This window comes from Ammodytes marinus, assembly GCF_949987685.1.
Source record: "Ammodytes marinus genome assembly, chromosome: 6".
Lineage (NCBI taxonomy): Eukaryota > Metazoa > Chordata > Actinopteri > Uranoscopiformes > Ammodytidae > Ammodytes > Ammodytes marinus.
The window spans coordinates 28122986-28140817 of record NC_137235.1 but is presented as its reverse complement, the minus strand read 5'-3'; the positions used below and the strand labels follow the sequence as shown (position 1 = coordinate 28140817).

Genomic DNA, 17832 nt, shown 5'->3' with positions numbered 1-17832 from the left:
ATAACGTGCTCTTACCCACTGCGCCACAAGCGCCCCATTCTTAGAAGTATTTTGAAGGTTATTACATAAGGATTTAAAAATGTTGACACCTGCAGTGTCTCATTTTAAATGAGAAGAGCAAAAAGAAAGGGAGGAGGAAATGGGCACAAAGCTTTAGTGTATAGTGAAGGCAGAGAGGAGGGGCAGAGTAATCATTTCTTATGTCATGACTAAGAGGTTTGGACATACTTGCAATAGTATGTTAACCCAAAATGAACACACATACAAAGAGGAAATTTCCGTTTGTAACACGGCTGTCACAGAAGCCAATTCTGATGGTCATTTTGGGTTAACCTTATCAGTACCACCAGGGGCCCAGGGCTAGGCTGTCTACCCAGATGTACAGTGCTGACCCTGTGGGTAAGTCATGGAGGTCAGAGGGGCCTCTGGACTGTCACCAACCAAACTACAGTGGCATCAGGCTCGCGCCATGCAGAGTGCCGGCAGCCTGGCCCTGTGCTGTAACTCCCTGATGCACTGCCATCAACCCCCAACCCCTAGGACCAAAAACTCACCATGGCTGTTTAGATGGTGGTAATTCCTTTGTCCTTGCATAGAACCCTGCCCACCCCCTTACATTATGACTAGTGGTGCTATTTTGAACCAAGAGTGCCTTTCCTGGGGCATTTTCATTCTGTGCTTTTGACCCTACAGTATAGCTGCATTATTATTTTAAGGTTTACAGTATTTAAAGCTGACCTATGTAACAGGAATTGGTGTCTCTGTGTTGACTGCTCTGCCATGTCCAAATAATTACCCAAATAGTTATCCAAAGCCGGTTCTTGTTTTAATTTTTGTCGCTCGTAATACATTTCAGATTTCATGTCACTTCCTGAGCGCCTGCGTGATTCGGGATATAATGTATGGGTCAGACAGTAGTGACTCCCGGTACTATTAAGAGAAGAAGTCACAGTACAATAAAGTGGCATGGTTATTGAGGACAAAATGCCACTGAAAAATAATATTTAAAAAAAATAATAATAATAATTGAAATCTTACATAGTATTGCTTTAACAAAATAAGCCAATGTATGGGTGTAGTGAGGGATTCTGGAGACGGCTTGTTGTCAACATCCATTTTTGTCAAAATCAGTGAATATCACCTGACTGTCCCCTGAAAATAAAACATGGTGAGGGGATATTCACTGATTGTATCAAAAAGTGATTTGACAACCAAAATTCTCCTTAATTGCTAACTCCTTCTTTAGATTGATTTTTATTATACGCAAAATAAGCTGTAAAGGCAATACAAGTGAAATAGTCAAATCCTGCATGTGTCCAATCCTTCTTCCTGGAGAGTGAGATCTTGGAAGAGGGCAGTAGGAGGGAGGGAGGGGGGATTCAGGGTTAGCTGTGTCATTCCCACAGGGACATAACAGGCCCACATACCCATGAGCGCTTAACTAGTTGCTGTGTGTCTAAATATAGCACGGTAGTGGCTATGGGCATGACTTGTATCAGCCATGACTAACTGTGTGGTCAGTATAGGGGCGATGCCATCAGTGGATGACAGTAACGCACACGCAGAGTGCTCACACTGGTTTATTTCTTTATTTGTTCATAAAAAAAAACCTCGCAAAAAGACTTTAAAAAAAATACAGCGCTGAGCTCAAAGAGGCAGCTTCAATTGCTATGGCAACACGGATGCCTTCAGGATTGTCCCTTCTTTTCACTTTGGAAGGCTTTGAGGATTTGCTGTTGTTGCTCAAAACATATTAGGCTAGTTGGTGTGTGTGTGTGTGTGTGTGTGTGTGCGTGCGTGCGTGCGTGCGTGCGTGCGTGCGTGCGTGCCTGTGTGAGCGTGTGTGTTTGCGTGTGTCCATATCAGATGAACTACTACCCTCTCCGAACAACTCAAGCGACAGATGCCTGCTGCATCTCAAGGCAAGCATCTGCCAGCACACTTGTGACTAACAAGAGGAGAGACCACGAACAACTACAACAACAACAACAGAAAGAACAAATGGAGGCAGATCTGTGAGAGGTCGTGCAGCTTTGCTCCTGCCATGCTCCAGAGACTCAACACAGGGCGTATAGGGTACACTATAGGCACTGACATGATGGAAATGCAAACCAGCATCAGTGTCTGCACAGGCCACAGGGGAGTGAGTTGAAGAGAGGATAAGTGGGAAGAGTCGATGAAGGCTCTGAAGAGATGTACGCTCAACACTGTAACAGCACTCACATCTTGATGGTTTAGGTCATTCTGATGAGGTGGTGCCTGTAGTGTACACTTACAGTATGTGAGATGAGGCTTTTCCTCGTTAGAGACAGAAGAACTAGATGTCAGGGCTGCGCAAAATAACATGAAATCACTGGAGACGTTGATGTTAAATAAGATGGAGTTCAGGGGACGGAGAGGCAGTACAGAAAAATGGTTTGAGAAGATGATAAAAAAGGTGCCTCGCTTTCTCACACACACGCACGCACGCACGCACACATGCACACGCACACACACACACACACACACACACACACTGAAGGTGACTCACTCTTGTGTGGACTAGCTGGGCCAGTCAGCCCCACATCCTTCTCACCAGAAAGTGAGAGTCAGAGGGCAGCCAGGTGGGAAAGGCGCCCGCCCCAAGATTACGATTAAAATACATGTAAACATGTAAATCCAACTGAAATCATACTGAATTGAATTTACCACACTCAGATAATGCGGTTGGGAGCAGAGCTACTACTAGCCTAGATGCAGGGGAACTCCCTCTGAAATGTCATACCTGCAGGCAGTCCACATCAGCTGTTATTGTCTATGATTGGATTCAGGCACTTCAATTTACAAATACATTCATTGATACAATACATGCATGTGATTGGTTGGACTGGATCAATACATAAGTGGAAATTACAATACATGTTTTTGGGCCATTGTAGATTATTTTGACTCAATACCACATCCACAGTGCTGCTGCCATTAATACTCGCTGGCACACCAAATGTGTATTAATCCAGATGGAGCTACACACTCAACAAATACAGTAACCAGCTGTTTGAGGAAGTCACTCAGCATTTACTTTAGAAAATAAAATTGTAGATTTGTTAGCAGTTTTTCAAAGACATATTCAGTAGAATACACTTGGGACAGAGAGCTAGAGAAAAGGTAGAATAAGTCAGAAAGCATGGATTCACACGATGATATTGTTTGTTTTGGTCTTTTCATAGAAAGAAGAAAATAGAACAAGGAGCACTGTCAATTATATAAGGAGCCGTGTCAATTATTGCTATTATTTTCTAACTATTTCCATTTTTTTTAGATGAGTCAAATGCAGTTTTTGGCTTCAGCTCATTTCAGGCCACAGTGAAGAAACACTTGAAGGCACTTCATACTTGAGATATGTATCATGTCGTCACACATCATGGTTGCCTTCATGCTCTCTGTCAACGTTGTGTACAGACCATAACTGTGTATCACTTGTAACTGTGATCTGTGTTGTGTTAATAGTTGTCTTATCTGTTATAAGTTTGCTGTTTCTTTTGTACTGCTGGCTGTACGACAAATTGCCCCTCTGGGATAATAAAGATAAAGATACCTTGAACCTTGAACTATTTCAAAGCAAGACCTCCATCTTTAAAAAGTTGAAGTGCGCTTTGAGGAAGTAGTAAATACTTAAAGTAAAATATGCTTATACAGCGCTAAAATTCGACGACCTACCCTGCTGAAACCACAAAATGACATTATAAAGTATCACATAAAAACACAATTAAATGCATAAGTTACCAAGGACACCATTTAAATTAAACACAGAAAATTCGGAATCAACTGTCACTTCCTTTCAAAATAGCTGTCACAGAAAAAAAATGATGAAAACATGCTAGAAACTCTATGGTGAAGGGGAGTGTGTGTGATACCATCTTGACACCACTTCCTTTCCTACACCCCTCTCGCACTGACAGTGTTAAGTAACCATGCGTCTGGACACAACGCCTCTGTTTGATGTCACTGCGATGAAACTAATATATTTTACTTTCAGACTGATGCAAATAGGTATTATGGTCTTGCCTGAGTAAGAAGGTGACAGTGGACCCTGAGTATGTGACCATGCAAAATACTTGGCCTTAAAGCTATAGTACGTAATATTTGCATGTGAATGAATGTCCATTACATTCAAGCAATCTCCATAAGAGTTGACACAAAGTTGATTAAGCCTATCAGCTCCACAAAACACTCTCTATATTTCTCAGTATGGTAGTGTTTACAAACTGGTCCCCTCACAAAGATGCTCTGAGAGTGCTGTTGTAATGACTCAGAATTCCTCATGGGGGCAACAGAAGTTACACACTATAGCTTGAGAGTACGTATACACAAAATTAAATGAATTTATAGACGCTGGCATTTATATGAATGCCAGCATCTGCTGAGAGGGCTTCTTGAGTTGAAATCACAACAGTACAGGGAGCACACGCATCTAAGAGATAATAAAGACCGGGTTTACAAAAGAAAACACATATTTCTATGTGACAGAATTTCAATGGCCGGTTTAATGAAACGACAGCTCAAAATAAAGCACACGAAGCAAATGGAATTCGTAAATCAGGGTCTTGATTAGTCGTTCAGATGTCTACTAAACATTTTATTGTGTCTCTTGGCTTGAAATAGCCAATAACGCCCTGTCAAACACGGCTTTCAGGATGAGCCAGCATCCTTTAACTGTGGCCTATAAATCCAAGTATTCCTCACAATAAACCCACTGATAGAGATTTAATAAGTGAGAGCAATGAGTTCATGTCACCACTCAATGCAGTGGAGCACGCTATTTGAGAAAGCCGAGGTGGAGGCAAACTGTACCCTTCTCCCCCACACTCCTTTCCTGAACATACTTGCAAGGATAAGAGCTTGTTAATCCAGAGGTGAGATGAATGGCAGCACTGTGTATGTGTGTCTGCGAGCAGGAAGGAGGGCTGGCTGTGGGCCTCAAATTGGCACAAAGAGTGGCTCAGTGCTTCTGCCGTCAAACAGCAGGGAATGGATAAAAATACACATGTACCGTATGAAGTAACCATACTGTATACAGGAGAAAAAATGCCAACAGCAGAGGAGTTAAGGAGGTACATGTGACTAAGATATTTTGCACATACTGTATGTCACTTAAAGGTGAAGTAAGCAGTTTATTTATGTTTATGTAAGTGTTAAATCGCTCTTTATTCATACATTGATCACTTACATAATGTGCGCGCTTCATAAAGCCGATCTCTCAGTCAGCTGCTCTGCATGTAATCGGCAAATAAACATATTGGAGGATCCCGAATTTTTTATCCAATCACAAGAGAGAACGCTACAAACCGACACCCGTCTCACTCATGGTCTCACTGCCGGTGCACGCCAGAGCAACAGATGGGTGAATGTTCATGAGCCTACAATGGCGGAGCAGGTAAAAATGCTTCCCAATGTCTGTTTTGATGGTTTTTATCATGTTTTATCACACTTATGGATCTGAGATGATGCTAGATAACTCGCTGCTTGAAGACCGCAGTGCATTAACGTGGTGACGTAGGGACGAGCGAGGGGACCGCTAACTGCAGTAACTGACAGGAAGTTAGCTAAAAGAACCATTCCGCTTACAGCACCTTTAAGGCTATTTTACTTCCAGGTTCTCCTCTTCAAGGAGCTAAAAGGTTCATGTGGAACCCTTTGTTGTCTGCGTTTCCACCAGGCCCTGAAGTCCCGGGAAAGGTTATGCAAATCAGGCTTATGACCTATGGAAAAAAAACAGTAAAAGTAACTACACTTCACCTGTCGTTTTTATGATACATTTAATTAATATTGAGTTTTGACTGAAATAAGTGTGCCTAATTTTATATTCTAAAAGATGTGTTAGAACCAGTACCCAGTCTGATGTTGCTATGAACGTCCCTTCACACATGGTGATTTCATCACTGGCTTTTTATTTTGAAAATCTAACAACAAATCTTACAAAATGAGCAGCTTGGCCCAATTAATATCAAGGACGTCAATGTACGTCACTGTCTGTTTTATAGTGCGGCTCCTAAACAATGACTCATCCAAAATAGTTCATGGGCTAGACCAGATATCTGTACCATCTGGGTGGGAAAAATTCTAGTTGTGATTTTTTATATCCTGTGCATACCTAGAAGAGGTTTTGATGTGATGGACCTTTTATATTGGTAGCTTTTTAGTGGTTATCACCTCTTAACGTATAGGCTATTGTAATGGAGGCGAGTAAAAATTTTAACTAGTTGATATTTGCCCACGCAGATGGTACCGATAAGTGAAATTTGGGGTCTTGGCCCATGGACTATTCATGTGTATAATTTTCTTAATAACACTCCATATATAATAGAATATGATGTTCTCTAAAGTCATGTTGGAACACTATGGACATGCGCTGAATCTAAAGTTGCGTACACGCAGTTGAGCCCTAAAATATCAGCTTTGTGTCTGGTTTGATTGGAATGTACTACTGTATACCCATATGCACAGAGAGACAATTTTAAACAGACATTTGAGGGTCTCTTTGGTGGTGTCTTTTAACCAGCAGACAGACACAGTTTGTGACTAGCTGTTGAACATAGTGGAGCATTTATCCACTAAAGAGATATTTCTCTCAGGAGTTGGTGGAGACCAAAAACAGAGAGCTAGACAGGGAATACTGTGAGGGACAGAAAGAATAATCATGTTGCTACGTCACTGCTGGATGTGTATATACTCAACAGTTTAATCGAGTCCCATACTCTTTCAACTTAAAAGCTGATAATATGCAAATGTTGTTTAGACTACTTGTTTCCGCTGCCCCCATGTGGCCCCAGCTGTTGAGATAGCTTTGAGCTACATACGTTTGTTTTATGATTCTTCCTTGTATTCTGCGGACTGAACTTCAACAAAAAAATAATAATTTAAAAGTATTCAGTTTTCTTCTTCACACTTGCAGCTCCGTACGGTGATTTCATTATAGACATTGTTCTCTTTCACCCAGGATATAAAAGGTGTAGGAGGGTTTTGCCAGTGGCCCATTGGTAAAGCAAACACATCTTAGCTCTATTGTACCTGAGGAACGCAAAAGCACAGGAACAATAAGGAAATCAGCAGACAGGTTGATTAGCTAAGAACCTTGGTTGTGTAGCAAATTAATATATTAATTCTTACATAACATTTGAAAGAATATAACGTTTTTTTTTCCTTTTTCAGTATACAGCTTTTATTCTTGGTTGCACGGCAATGAGTATGTCTCACTGATTGTCAGCCCACCACTCGTCATTATAATAATCAGGCTTTTGCATAATACATTGTAATGACCACAGAGCGTTTAAACCTCCTACGAGGAACTTTGAAATGTTTATGAAACTATCAAATATTTCCTCTGATGATCATAAATTACATGTAACAGCAAACAAGGCCATCAACAAATAAAAACTTGATTAAGGCGGTGATTAACGATGTGAATGGGAGCTGACGCAACAAATCTTAACATGGATCCTAAAATGGACAAGGCAGGCCACGTTGGGTATAGGGTTCCTCCTCTGAACTTCAGTACATTTTAGTTTTTTATTTCATTTTATTTGTGCAAACTAACTGCTAGACTGCAGATATTGAGCGCTCTATTTGAAAGGGATCTGGTTTACAGAAACATTAATAAATGTGTCTTTTGAGGTATTCAATCGCAGTAACTGTGAACCACAGCCAGCTGTATCATCATCAGCTGGACATGTGTCTATTATTTTGTGACAGCGATGCCCTCCACTGTAACAATTGGCATTATCAGCAGAGCAGTGCAACTTTCAAGGCCACAAACCATTGTAGCAGCATCTATCAGTGCAGGGCTGAGTGGGAGTTAGTTCAGTCCCTTTGTTTCTCCAGTGGGGATGAAAGAAAATAATTCAACAACCATACCAGCCCTCCAATTGTGAGCACACGTGCAAAGAAAAATTGGCATGAGTCTGAGGATCCTCAGTGCGTGGGTCAACACTTTCGTAAGATAAGTAAATTAGCAATTTTTGAATCAACCTTTATGCAAAAGTGTAAACCGAAGTGGACGAAATCCCATGGACATAGCTTGACTTACGTGTACCCATAAAAGACAATGAGGAAAGTCTTCCTGAACCCCTATGGTGGCCACTTACATCATTAGATCATTACTCCTTGACCTCACAGAGAACAGAACAGGGCCGGAATTTATGTCGGAAACACATTAAATGTAATCCTGGCTGCATTGGAGGAAATATGACGCTGCTGCAGTAGATAGATAGAAATATGCTGTAAGTGATCTGAAGCAATAGCACATTGAATATGTAATAGGACATTGTACAATAACATTAAAAGATATCCTCATGTACAAGGGGTTTACAATTCTAGGCTATTACAGTTTCCTATGTGTGAATGATGCAAAAATATTCTAAATAAAGGGCTGTTAACCAGAGGGATATTTTGGCTGTAAATAACAATGGATCCTGAATGACTGGACCGACTAACTCGTATAATCCATTTAAAGCAAAGCTAAAAAATATATTTTTTTAGAAAGTCCTTGAACTGTACAAACTGGCCTGTTTGGACCGACTTGCTAAAGTTAAGGCTCACACATTCCACATGGTCCAGCCTATAACAACAGTCAAAATCCTGCAGTGAAATCAATTGGAATCAACACAACCGGTTTAAACAGTGCCATTACTGTAAGAAGGCAGAGTTTAAAGACACTTGCGAGACAGTCAATGTTGCAAATATATTTTTTTGTAATGAACTGAAAAGGCTTCTTGTCCCCTGGGTGAGCGGCAAAGCTCACAAGCTTGCTTTACGCTTGTTTGAACAGCTTTTTCTTTATTTCATTTCATTCAAAACCTATGGACATAAAGCCAGAGGGAGCAAACTGACAGGGGAATAGAAACCTCTATCGGCTCTTATTTCACAATCCATTCCACTTCCTGGTGGTATAGACTGGGCCTTTAGTCTCTGAAGAAAAAGTGTTTTTTTTAGACAGTTAATCAATGCAGTTTAAAATACAAAAACACAACAAGGCAAAATCTACAACAAAAAGGGTCTTCATTAAACAACACTGGACAAAGCGATCAACTGCCACATAAACCCTCTGAATGGGCTCCTCCTGTATACTGTATGTTCACTATTGTCCTGTGCACAATTTGATATGCAAGCCACTTTGAGGATGCTTTCAAAATGAAAGAGGTCCGTTTCATGCGCTGCTTGGATTGAGTGCAATAGCTCAAACGGAGCACTGCCAGCCGCCCTCTGTTTCCGACCACTCTTTCTAGCACACACACACACACACACACACACACACACACACACACACACACACACACACACACACGCACACGCGCACACACGCACACACACACACAGACACACACACACACACACACGCACGCACGCACACAGTCAGCATGTGTCTCAACTTCCTTCCTATCAGAAACAGTGGTGATGCCACAACAACAGTCACACAACGCGGGAAATCAAATGCAGCTGGTTGGGAAGCAGAGAGTGACAGATAGCAGACAGGAAAAGGCTAAAAATGTGCCTGAGTCCTGACCTACACCGGTAAAAAACACACACCCCACTTCTGTATGTAACATTCAAAATGGAAGTCAATGCACCACTGAGGGTGCATAGAAATGCAGTTTCTGTTTGGTTGGTTATTTGACTGAACCTTGTCTGTTTGCGTGAACAGAAACCCCTCAACTTCTAAAGCACTTACATCAACTTCATTTTTCATAATCATTTTTAGCACTATTCTGAACACAAATATGGAAGGATTTATCCAATTCACCAACAGTGTCTCGCCTAAATAGTGTATGGAGAGAGTTAGGCCTCTCCATACCTGCACATTGACTTCAATGGGTTAATCCAAACAGCAGGGAAGGGATTTTTCTACGCAGGCTGTGAAACTGGCTCCAGTAAAGAGTTGCTCATAATACGTTGTATTTATAAAGATGAGCTATGTGCATACATGACACCCACGGTTTTGTCGCATTTCAGCCATCAAATACAAAAGTGACAAAGTAATTGTGAATATATGTATGACGCAAGGGGCAGGTGTGTGTTTGTATGTGTGCGTGTGTGCGTGTGTGTGCGTGTGTGTGTGTGTGTGTGTGTGTGTGTGTGTGTGTGTGTGTGTGTGTGTGTGTGTGTGTGTGTGTGTGTGTGTGTGTGTGTGTGTGTGAAGCGTGCTCTTGCAGTGAAGGTGGAACAGCATCAACAGGTGTTGAGCAACTTCTTCACCACTTCACCAACAGACCAAAAATGCAAAGTGATGGAAATTAACTTACACGAACGCATGGTAAATGAACGCCCAGGTCCTCGGTCTCTCCAGCACGTTGTACAGGTAGTTCTGGAGCCGGCGGTAGCGCACATTCCTACGGGCGCTCTGTGCGCTGTATATGAGCGGCTTCCCGAGCAGGCTGAGCCGGGCTCCCTGCTTCCCCCGCAGGCTCTCGGTGCCGCCAGCACCTGCCGACAGCAACCCGTCTCCCGCGCTGCTGTTCATCATCATCTTCCGCCCTGACTCCACATCTTTCGGGCCGTAGCCTTCGTTACGGTTACCCGGCGACGTCCTCATCCAGAGCCCGGTGCCGGTGCCGCCGCCTTCGTCTCCGCTGAGGTTCCGGGGCATGGCAGCATCACCCAAACGGGCATCAAGTGCACGGAGGTCTTTTCAAGCATGCGTGTGTCCTGTGTGCCTTAGAGCTGTTGTGCCCTTCTGCTTCGAACAATGAATTAGGGCTAAACGTGCGAGACGCATGCGGTCTCTGGCGCCGAGTTGAGAGTGAAAGCGTTGCCAGAGCAAAAGGCACACTGTTTACCGTCACACTTCTATGACGACCGCCCTCTTTCCTTTAGAAAAACGAGCCATTGGCGAGCGCTTTACGCAACATGCCGCCGCGCGTAAAGGTACCCACCACACGCGTCCCGTCCAAGGCAATCTGTTAAAAATGACTTCTTATAAAAGACAGTGTGTGTCCAGTGGAGCTGAAAATAAACGGTATTTTAGGCATTTATTTTCAGCACAGTCAGGCTCTGTTCCAACTGCGCCTGTTGCTTCAGTAGAACGCTGCCTGCGCGTCCACGTCTGATGCGCATATGTGCTGCTGCTGGTTCATGCGCGCGATTGACTTTCTCTTGAACCTCGTGTGTCCACAGTGTTACACACAGTTTACCGTTATCTAAGCCGCCGCATCACATAGGAGAAAACCTGATTTGGACTGTGGGATTTGTTTATATGGCAGCAGTAATGTAAAAAAGAGCAACTCTCGGTCCTCGTGTAATTGAATTTCCCCGAAAAAGTTCCAAATTACACCGCGTCTTTTTCAAAAGGCCTATCAGGTAACATGGATTCTGATGAATTTTCCACTCGGTCGGCTGGAAAAGAAACCACACAGACAGAGGACGTCTCACTGAACATCTGCAGAAAATATTATGCCGAAACCAAAGTGACTTTTAATTCAGAGAAGCTCTTTCTTTTACTTTTTTTTTTTTTAATTGAGTAATATGCGCTCCTTTAAATAGCTTATGGTTTCATCAAAAGTCCCCCAAGGTTATATATATGATCTCCTCGCATGAGAAAAGCCTATAGCAGTGTCATTCTTTCAGTCATCTGCTGCCCTGCTGTCTATGACACCACGTGGCACACTGGAGACAAACGTTTCTCTCACGAGTTTCATTTGAACCTCTCGTGCCTCTGAAGTCTTATGATGCTGGTTTTTACAGTTAGGTGAGTCAATCTAGGGAAAAAAAGGGCTTAACCCCAAAAAAATTGATACAAAAGGTTTTTCAATGGATTCCAGTAGTATTTGGTGTGCTGAATAACATACTAAAAGTCTACCAAAATCTACCCCCCAGAAAGCCCTCATTTCCAAGATGGCGGCCGAAATGGCGGCGGGGAGCTTGAAATGGCTATATCTCAAATTGAAAAAATGTTGCAAAGGAATTTTCAACTGATTTTGGTACCTCTGGACATGCTTACAAACATACTAAAAATCTAGGAAAATACACCTTCCGGAAAGGCTTCATTTTCAAGATGGCGTCCAAAATGGTGGCTGGCCAAGCTTAAAATGGCTATATATCTCAATAGAAAAATATTATTCAAATGATTTTTCACTTGATTCTGGTACCTGCAAATATGCTTATGACCATACTAACAATCTAGGAAAATATACCTCCCAGAAAGGCTTCATTTTCATAATGGTGTCCAAAATGGCGGCCGGGAGCGTAGAATGGCTATATCTCAAATGGAAAATGTTACAAAAGAATGTTTCAACTGATTCTGGTACCTCTATACATTAAGAAAGTGCGACAAATCTAGGTAAATATAACTGCTAGAAAGGCGTCATTTTCAAAATGACTGCCTGATGGTATAGGGGAGGGCTGGGCGATTAATTGAAATTCAATTTCGATTACGATTTTGGCGTCCCTCGATCATGAAAACAAGATAATCGTAATAAATTGATTATTGTGTCGCACGCCGTGTCTTGTGTGGTAAATGCAGCGAACCCTTCTGTGCCCCCACCCAAACACTTTCGCTTTCAGCGATTGCAATGCAATGGTTTATTCAGCATAAAGTTAAAGTACTCGCCCAAGACTGATGTTAAATCGAAACACAAAAGCCTTGCGTGAGCGAAATAGCGAGTTGCCAGTTGAAACTCCGTGACGGTGGGTAACGGTGTCATTCACAGTGACACCTCGCCAGTGTGAGCCGCCGCACAGAAAAGCCCTGTGGCTTTACGGCTAAAATGAACCGGGGATATCCTGCCCGTTAACGTTGTTGATGTGGAAGGCTTCAGCTCAGATCTTGTCATCGAGACGACATTGATGAGGTCATTGAAGACGCATGGAAGTGGAATGACTGACAATCAGAGAGCCCTTTGGACCATGTCAAAGTGCATAACATCACAGTACAACACCGCAATGCAGGAGTTCACAAACCAGACATACACAACATCAGAACAGCACAAGGACTCAACAGAGGCAAGGATGAAAAGGGATGCTGCTGACCTGGAGAAGATCACTTCAAAACTTGCTATATGGTCACCTTTCTCTCCAGACTCTTCTTTAAGGAATGTTGTTACAGGTGTTGTTGCTGAGGACGGAGTGAACGTGCATGATTATGACTCTGTTGGACGCAATATCATGCACAAAATGATTGGACAGCCTGCATTCACGTTCTCATTTAGTAGAAAGGATAAAGCCATAACCCTTGGACAAAAATCGTCTATCAAGGTTGCTCCTGATCGAACAATTGATTTTGCACTTCTTTTTCAACGTTTCCTGATTGTCTCCCAAACTGGAGAGCTATCATTGGAGGAGGTTATGCGTTACGAACTCAGTCCTTTCCCTCCTGCCCTCTTTGAAGCTGGAAACATCTTCCGCAAGGCTGATAAACCACAACTTGCGCACGCAATCTGTGATCATGCAAGTGATGCAATCCTAGATTCTGTACCAGAAACAGATCATTATGTTCTTGATGGAGGTTCACTCCTTCACCGAATACCATGGAAGCACGGACAAAGCTATAGTAAAATTGTGCAGTCATATGCAGACTTCACCATCCAACATTATGGCTCAGCTACAACCATTGTGTTCGATGGCTATGGGGATGGGCCATCCATTAAAGACAACACACATCAAAGAAGAGGAAACAATATTCATCCCATTGTCAACTTCACTGCTGAGACAGAGTTCTCAGGTAAGAAGGAGGAGTTCATGTCAAGAGATCTGAATAAACAAAGGCTGATCCAAATGATAAGCGATGAACTGAAAGAAAGGGGTTGCACTGTGGTCAATTCAATTGGAGATGCTGATGTAGACATCGTAAGGGCCGCAGTGGAATCATCTCTTCTTCACACCACTACGCTGATTGGAGAAGATACAGATCTCCTTGTCTTACTACTTCACTATGCACAGAGAGATAGTAAGGGCGTATATTTCAGATCAGACAAGTCAAAAGCTGATGGCAGTTTTAAAGTGTATGCCGTAAACCATTTAAAAGAAGTACTTGGACATGATGTGTGTTCTCAGTTGATGTTCATCCATGCTCTCACTGGCTGTGACACAACTTCTCGGATCTTCGGGGTTTGCAAAAAGACTGCTTTCCAGAAGCTTGTAAAAGGGGATCCCGTCCTTCGATCTTGTGCCAATGCATTCATTGTCCCAAACCAGACCACAGAGGTGATTGATGACCTTGGGTGCCAAGTAATGGCTGTCCTCTTTGGTGGAAAGTGCACAGATTCCCTTGCAGCAATGCGATATAACATTTTCAGCAAGAAGGTTGTCTCAGCTTCATCAACTGTAACGCCTGAACGTCTGCCACCAACTGAATCGTAGAGCGTACTACCAGGTCATGGTCTGGATGGGAACAGAAGATGGTATGGATGCCCTGAACTGGGGGTGGAGCCTGCAGGACAATAGATTTGTCCCACTCATGTCAACAACGAATGTTGCTCCAGACAGTCTCTTGAAGGTCATTCATTGTAACTGTACCACTGCCTGCAAGACACTCCGCTGTTCTTGCAGAAAATATGGACTACCTTGTACTACTGTCTGTGGACCATGTCAACTTAAGGAATGTGACAATCCACTTAACAAGTTTCTTCCAGAGGAGCCCGAAGATGATGATGAATAAAGACCACAATAAGTGTGGCATTTATGTTATTCAACAACAACACCACCTTTCTAGTTTGAATAGTAACCAATTTGAACCATTTAACCAATGTAAGCTTACAGGCAGTCATTTTGAAAATGATGCCTTTCTAGCAGTTATATTTACCTAGATTTGTCGCACTTTATTAATGTATAGAGGTACCAGAATCAGTTGACATTCTTTTGTAACATTTTCCATTTGAGATATAGCCATTCTACGCTCCCGGCCGCCATTTTGGACGCCATTATGAAAATGAAGCCTTTCTGGGAGGTATATTTTCCTAGATTGTTAGTATGTTCATAAGCATATTTTGCAGGTACCAGAATCAAGTTAAAAATCATTCGAATAATCTTTTTCTATTGAGATATATAGCCATTTTAAGCTTGGCCGGCCACCATTTTGGACGCCATCTTGAAAATGAAGCCTTTCCGGAAGGTGTATTTTCCTAGATTTTTAGTATGTTTGTAAGCATGTCCAGAGGTACCAAAATCAGTTGAAAATTCCTTTGCAACAGTTTTTCAATTTGAGATATAGCCATTTCAAGCTCCCTGCCGCCATTTCGGCCGCCATCTTGGAAATGAGGGCTTTCTGGGGGGTAGATTTTGGTAGACTTTTAGTATGTTATTCAGCACACCAAATACTACTGGAATCCATTGAAAAACCTTTTGTATCAATTTTTTTGGGGTTAAGCCCTTTTTTTTCCTAGATTGACTCACCTAAGTAATATTATCAAAAAGCCGTTTATGATGCGCAAACTATTGGAGACATGTGACCATGTGGGTCTGTGTGTTCAGAGTAAACCGGAAACACTGAATGGACTGTACATACTGCTTCATTTGTGTCACTATATAGCCGTAAGTAGAAGTGGAGAGAATGTGAGGGATGCCTCCGGGTGGACGCACAGGACTCTTACTGTGGACATATTTACACAAGGCCTGGCCTATATACAATATTCTCATACAGCTTCCTCGTTGACAAACACATGTGAACGTCAAAACACCGTTCACATGTGTTTAGAAAACACTTAGGAAACACACTACAATGGAAGAGAGGGGACCGTGAGTATGTATGTGAGCAGGAGTCAGCATCCTGTCACACACTCTCATCCGCTTATGAGTGAAGGAGGGTCAGAGTGTGTGTTTTAGAATAAGTTGCCTTTTACCTGCTGGAGCGCTGTGACAGTCTCGGAGCAAGCGACTGAGCAAGTCCTTCTGTCTTCCGACGAAACCACGCCATCTACTGGTGGCTGCGGCACCAGACAGTCTCACCAGACTCGCAGGGTTTTAAATGCAAATTCTTTCTTTTGCTCTCAGTTCTAGTTTTTGTTCCTTGAAAGGTGCTACGAGGAACTTTTACATATTTCTGAAACGGTCTCACGTTTCCTCTGATGATCATGAATTACATAACAGCAAACGAAACCATCAGTGGAAAGAATGCTATTTTCATATTTTTCTTTATGCCTTTGTCATATACGCTCACCCATGAACAAAATATGGGGTAGTGGAATCACTACCGCTTTTGTCCAAAGGGAGTGCAAGAATGAACAAAAACTGAAAGTTCCTCAGACCACCTTTAAGTAGATGATACTAGTTTACCTATTATATGGTTTGATGGAGGTTGTTGGTAATGCTGGTGAACCAGGGTGTGAAACTGATTATTGTTACACTTACATATATGGACTTGACTAAGCGCAGATAAGTCAGATAGGCTATAATGCTGTGAATTACTTTAAGTACTACATTAGGTGGGAGCTCTGAGGAAATTTTGAGTGTCAAACACTTCATTTCTAGCTTTTGGTGAGTTTTTGTGCACCGAATTGTGCCTTTTCTGAATGCATTTATTATGTAGGCTAAAGGAAAAGAAAACATTTAGGTTGACAGATATAACACAGTCTGAACCCACAACACTTTATTCGGGACCAGAGGAGCTCCCAAAGATTCCAGACATACCAAATATGTCAGGCTTGAGGCTTGATGAGATTTTTGGGGCTAAGCAGGTTTTTCTTGACCTTAAAATAACAGTTTGGGTCGAGTCTGATGACGTCGTGAAGTGCTACGGTTAAATATACTGATCTCGCTTGGCAACAGATCCATCTCCATGACAACTGACCAAACTCAGTGTGTGCCGGTGAAGACCAGGCTATACGGTTAACTAACTGACAGCTTTTACCTAGTGCACACTAAAGCTACTTCAGTGTGAAACAAAAGGGGCGGAAATTGTGTTTCATTGGATTATTCGGATTTTCATTCAAATCTCTCGATAGATAAAGGTCCATAAACCCTGACTCTAATGTGTTTAACTTCCGATAGGCCTTTACTTAATGTTATATTCCTAGTTCAAAAAAAGAAAGAAAGAAAAAGAGGCCATTTTTTCAAGACTGCTGAAATGTATACTGTAATAGTGTGTGTGTACAAGACTTACTGCTTCAACCACAAGGAGTGGTAAATTATCATATCATCTGCTCACATGACGAGGTGGCTTCCTGCAACTAGCACACTCATCCTGTCATGCAACAAGTAATGGCATTAACATGATAGACAGGCTCACATGGATTCAGCTAAATGTCTTTATTTTCCCAAAGCTTTTATTTGTTTACTTTTTTATTTAACCCAGTTTTTTTTCTGAAGGGTCATGTAATGAAAAACATTTAAAAAATGAACTTCATAATGTTTGTATTCCTCTTCCATGGTCATGGTCGGTGATTCCACCGATGTGTGGCCCTTTAACCTGATTACAGATTCATTCATTTCCTGGGGGCTGCATGGAAATTTCATGTGGACCTCTTGACTTGTGTGATCTGCGGTTCTCCCTTTCCACAATGGTCCATACACACGCTTTAGAACACGGAGGTTGTGAACCCTGATGCAGTCACGAGGAGGGGGGGTGGGTGGGGGGGGGCCTGGCACAGTGGAGAGGCTGGTGGGAGAGATTGCCTGCAGATGTTGTTTCGGGGGGGCCCTCTCTCTCCCTCTCTCTCTCTCTCACTCTCTCTCTCTCTCTCTCTCTCTCTCTGTGCTGACTCAAAGAGAGGATGTGGAACATAAATCTCCCAAGCCCTCCGCTGCACTGTATCATATGTGAGGTCACACGTTAGGGTCCATTTTTGGTTTCGACTTCCTCTTCAGTGACATTTAACAACAACAAAAAATTCAGCAACAACACACAAAAAAAAAAAAAAAAAAGCTTAATAA

General features: G+C 42.3%; 1 protein-coding gene across 1 annotated transcript in view; it reads right to left on the bottom strand.

Annotated features, from left to right (window-relative positions):
* Nucleotides 1–10618, bottom strand: part of LOC307252522 (potassium voltage-gated channel subfamily KQT member 5-like) — a gene marked incomplete at its 5' end in the record, with an annotated part of 115458 nt that extends 104840 nt beyond the window's left edge. Inside the window, one exon of the mRNA XM_080030216.1 lies at nucleotides 10275–10618. Within this exon, the coding sequence (XP_079886342.1) occupies nucleotides 10275–10618 (344 nt within the window). The remainder of the gene's footprint in view (nucleotides 1–10274) is intronic.
* Nucleotides 10619–17832: the final 7214 nt, after the last annotated feature.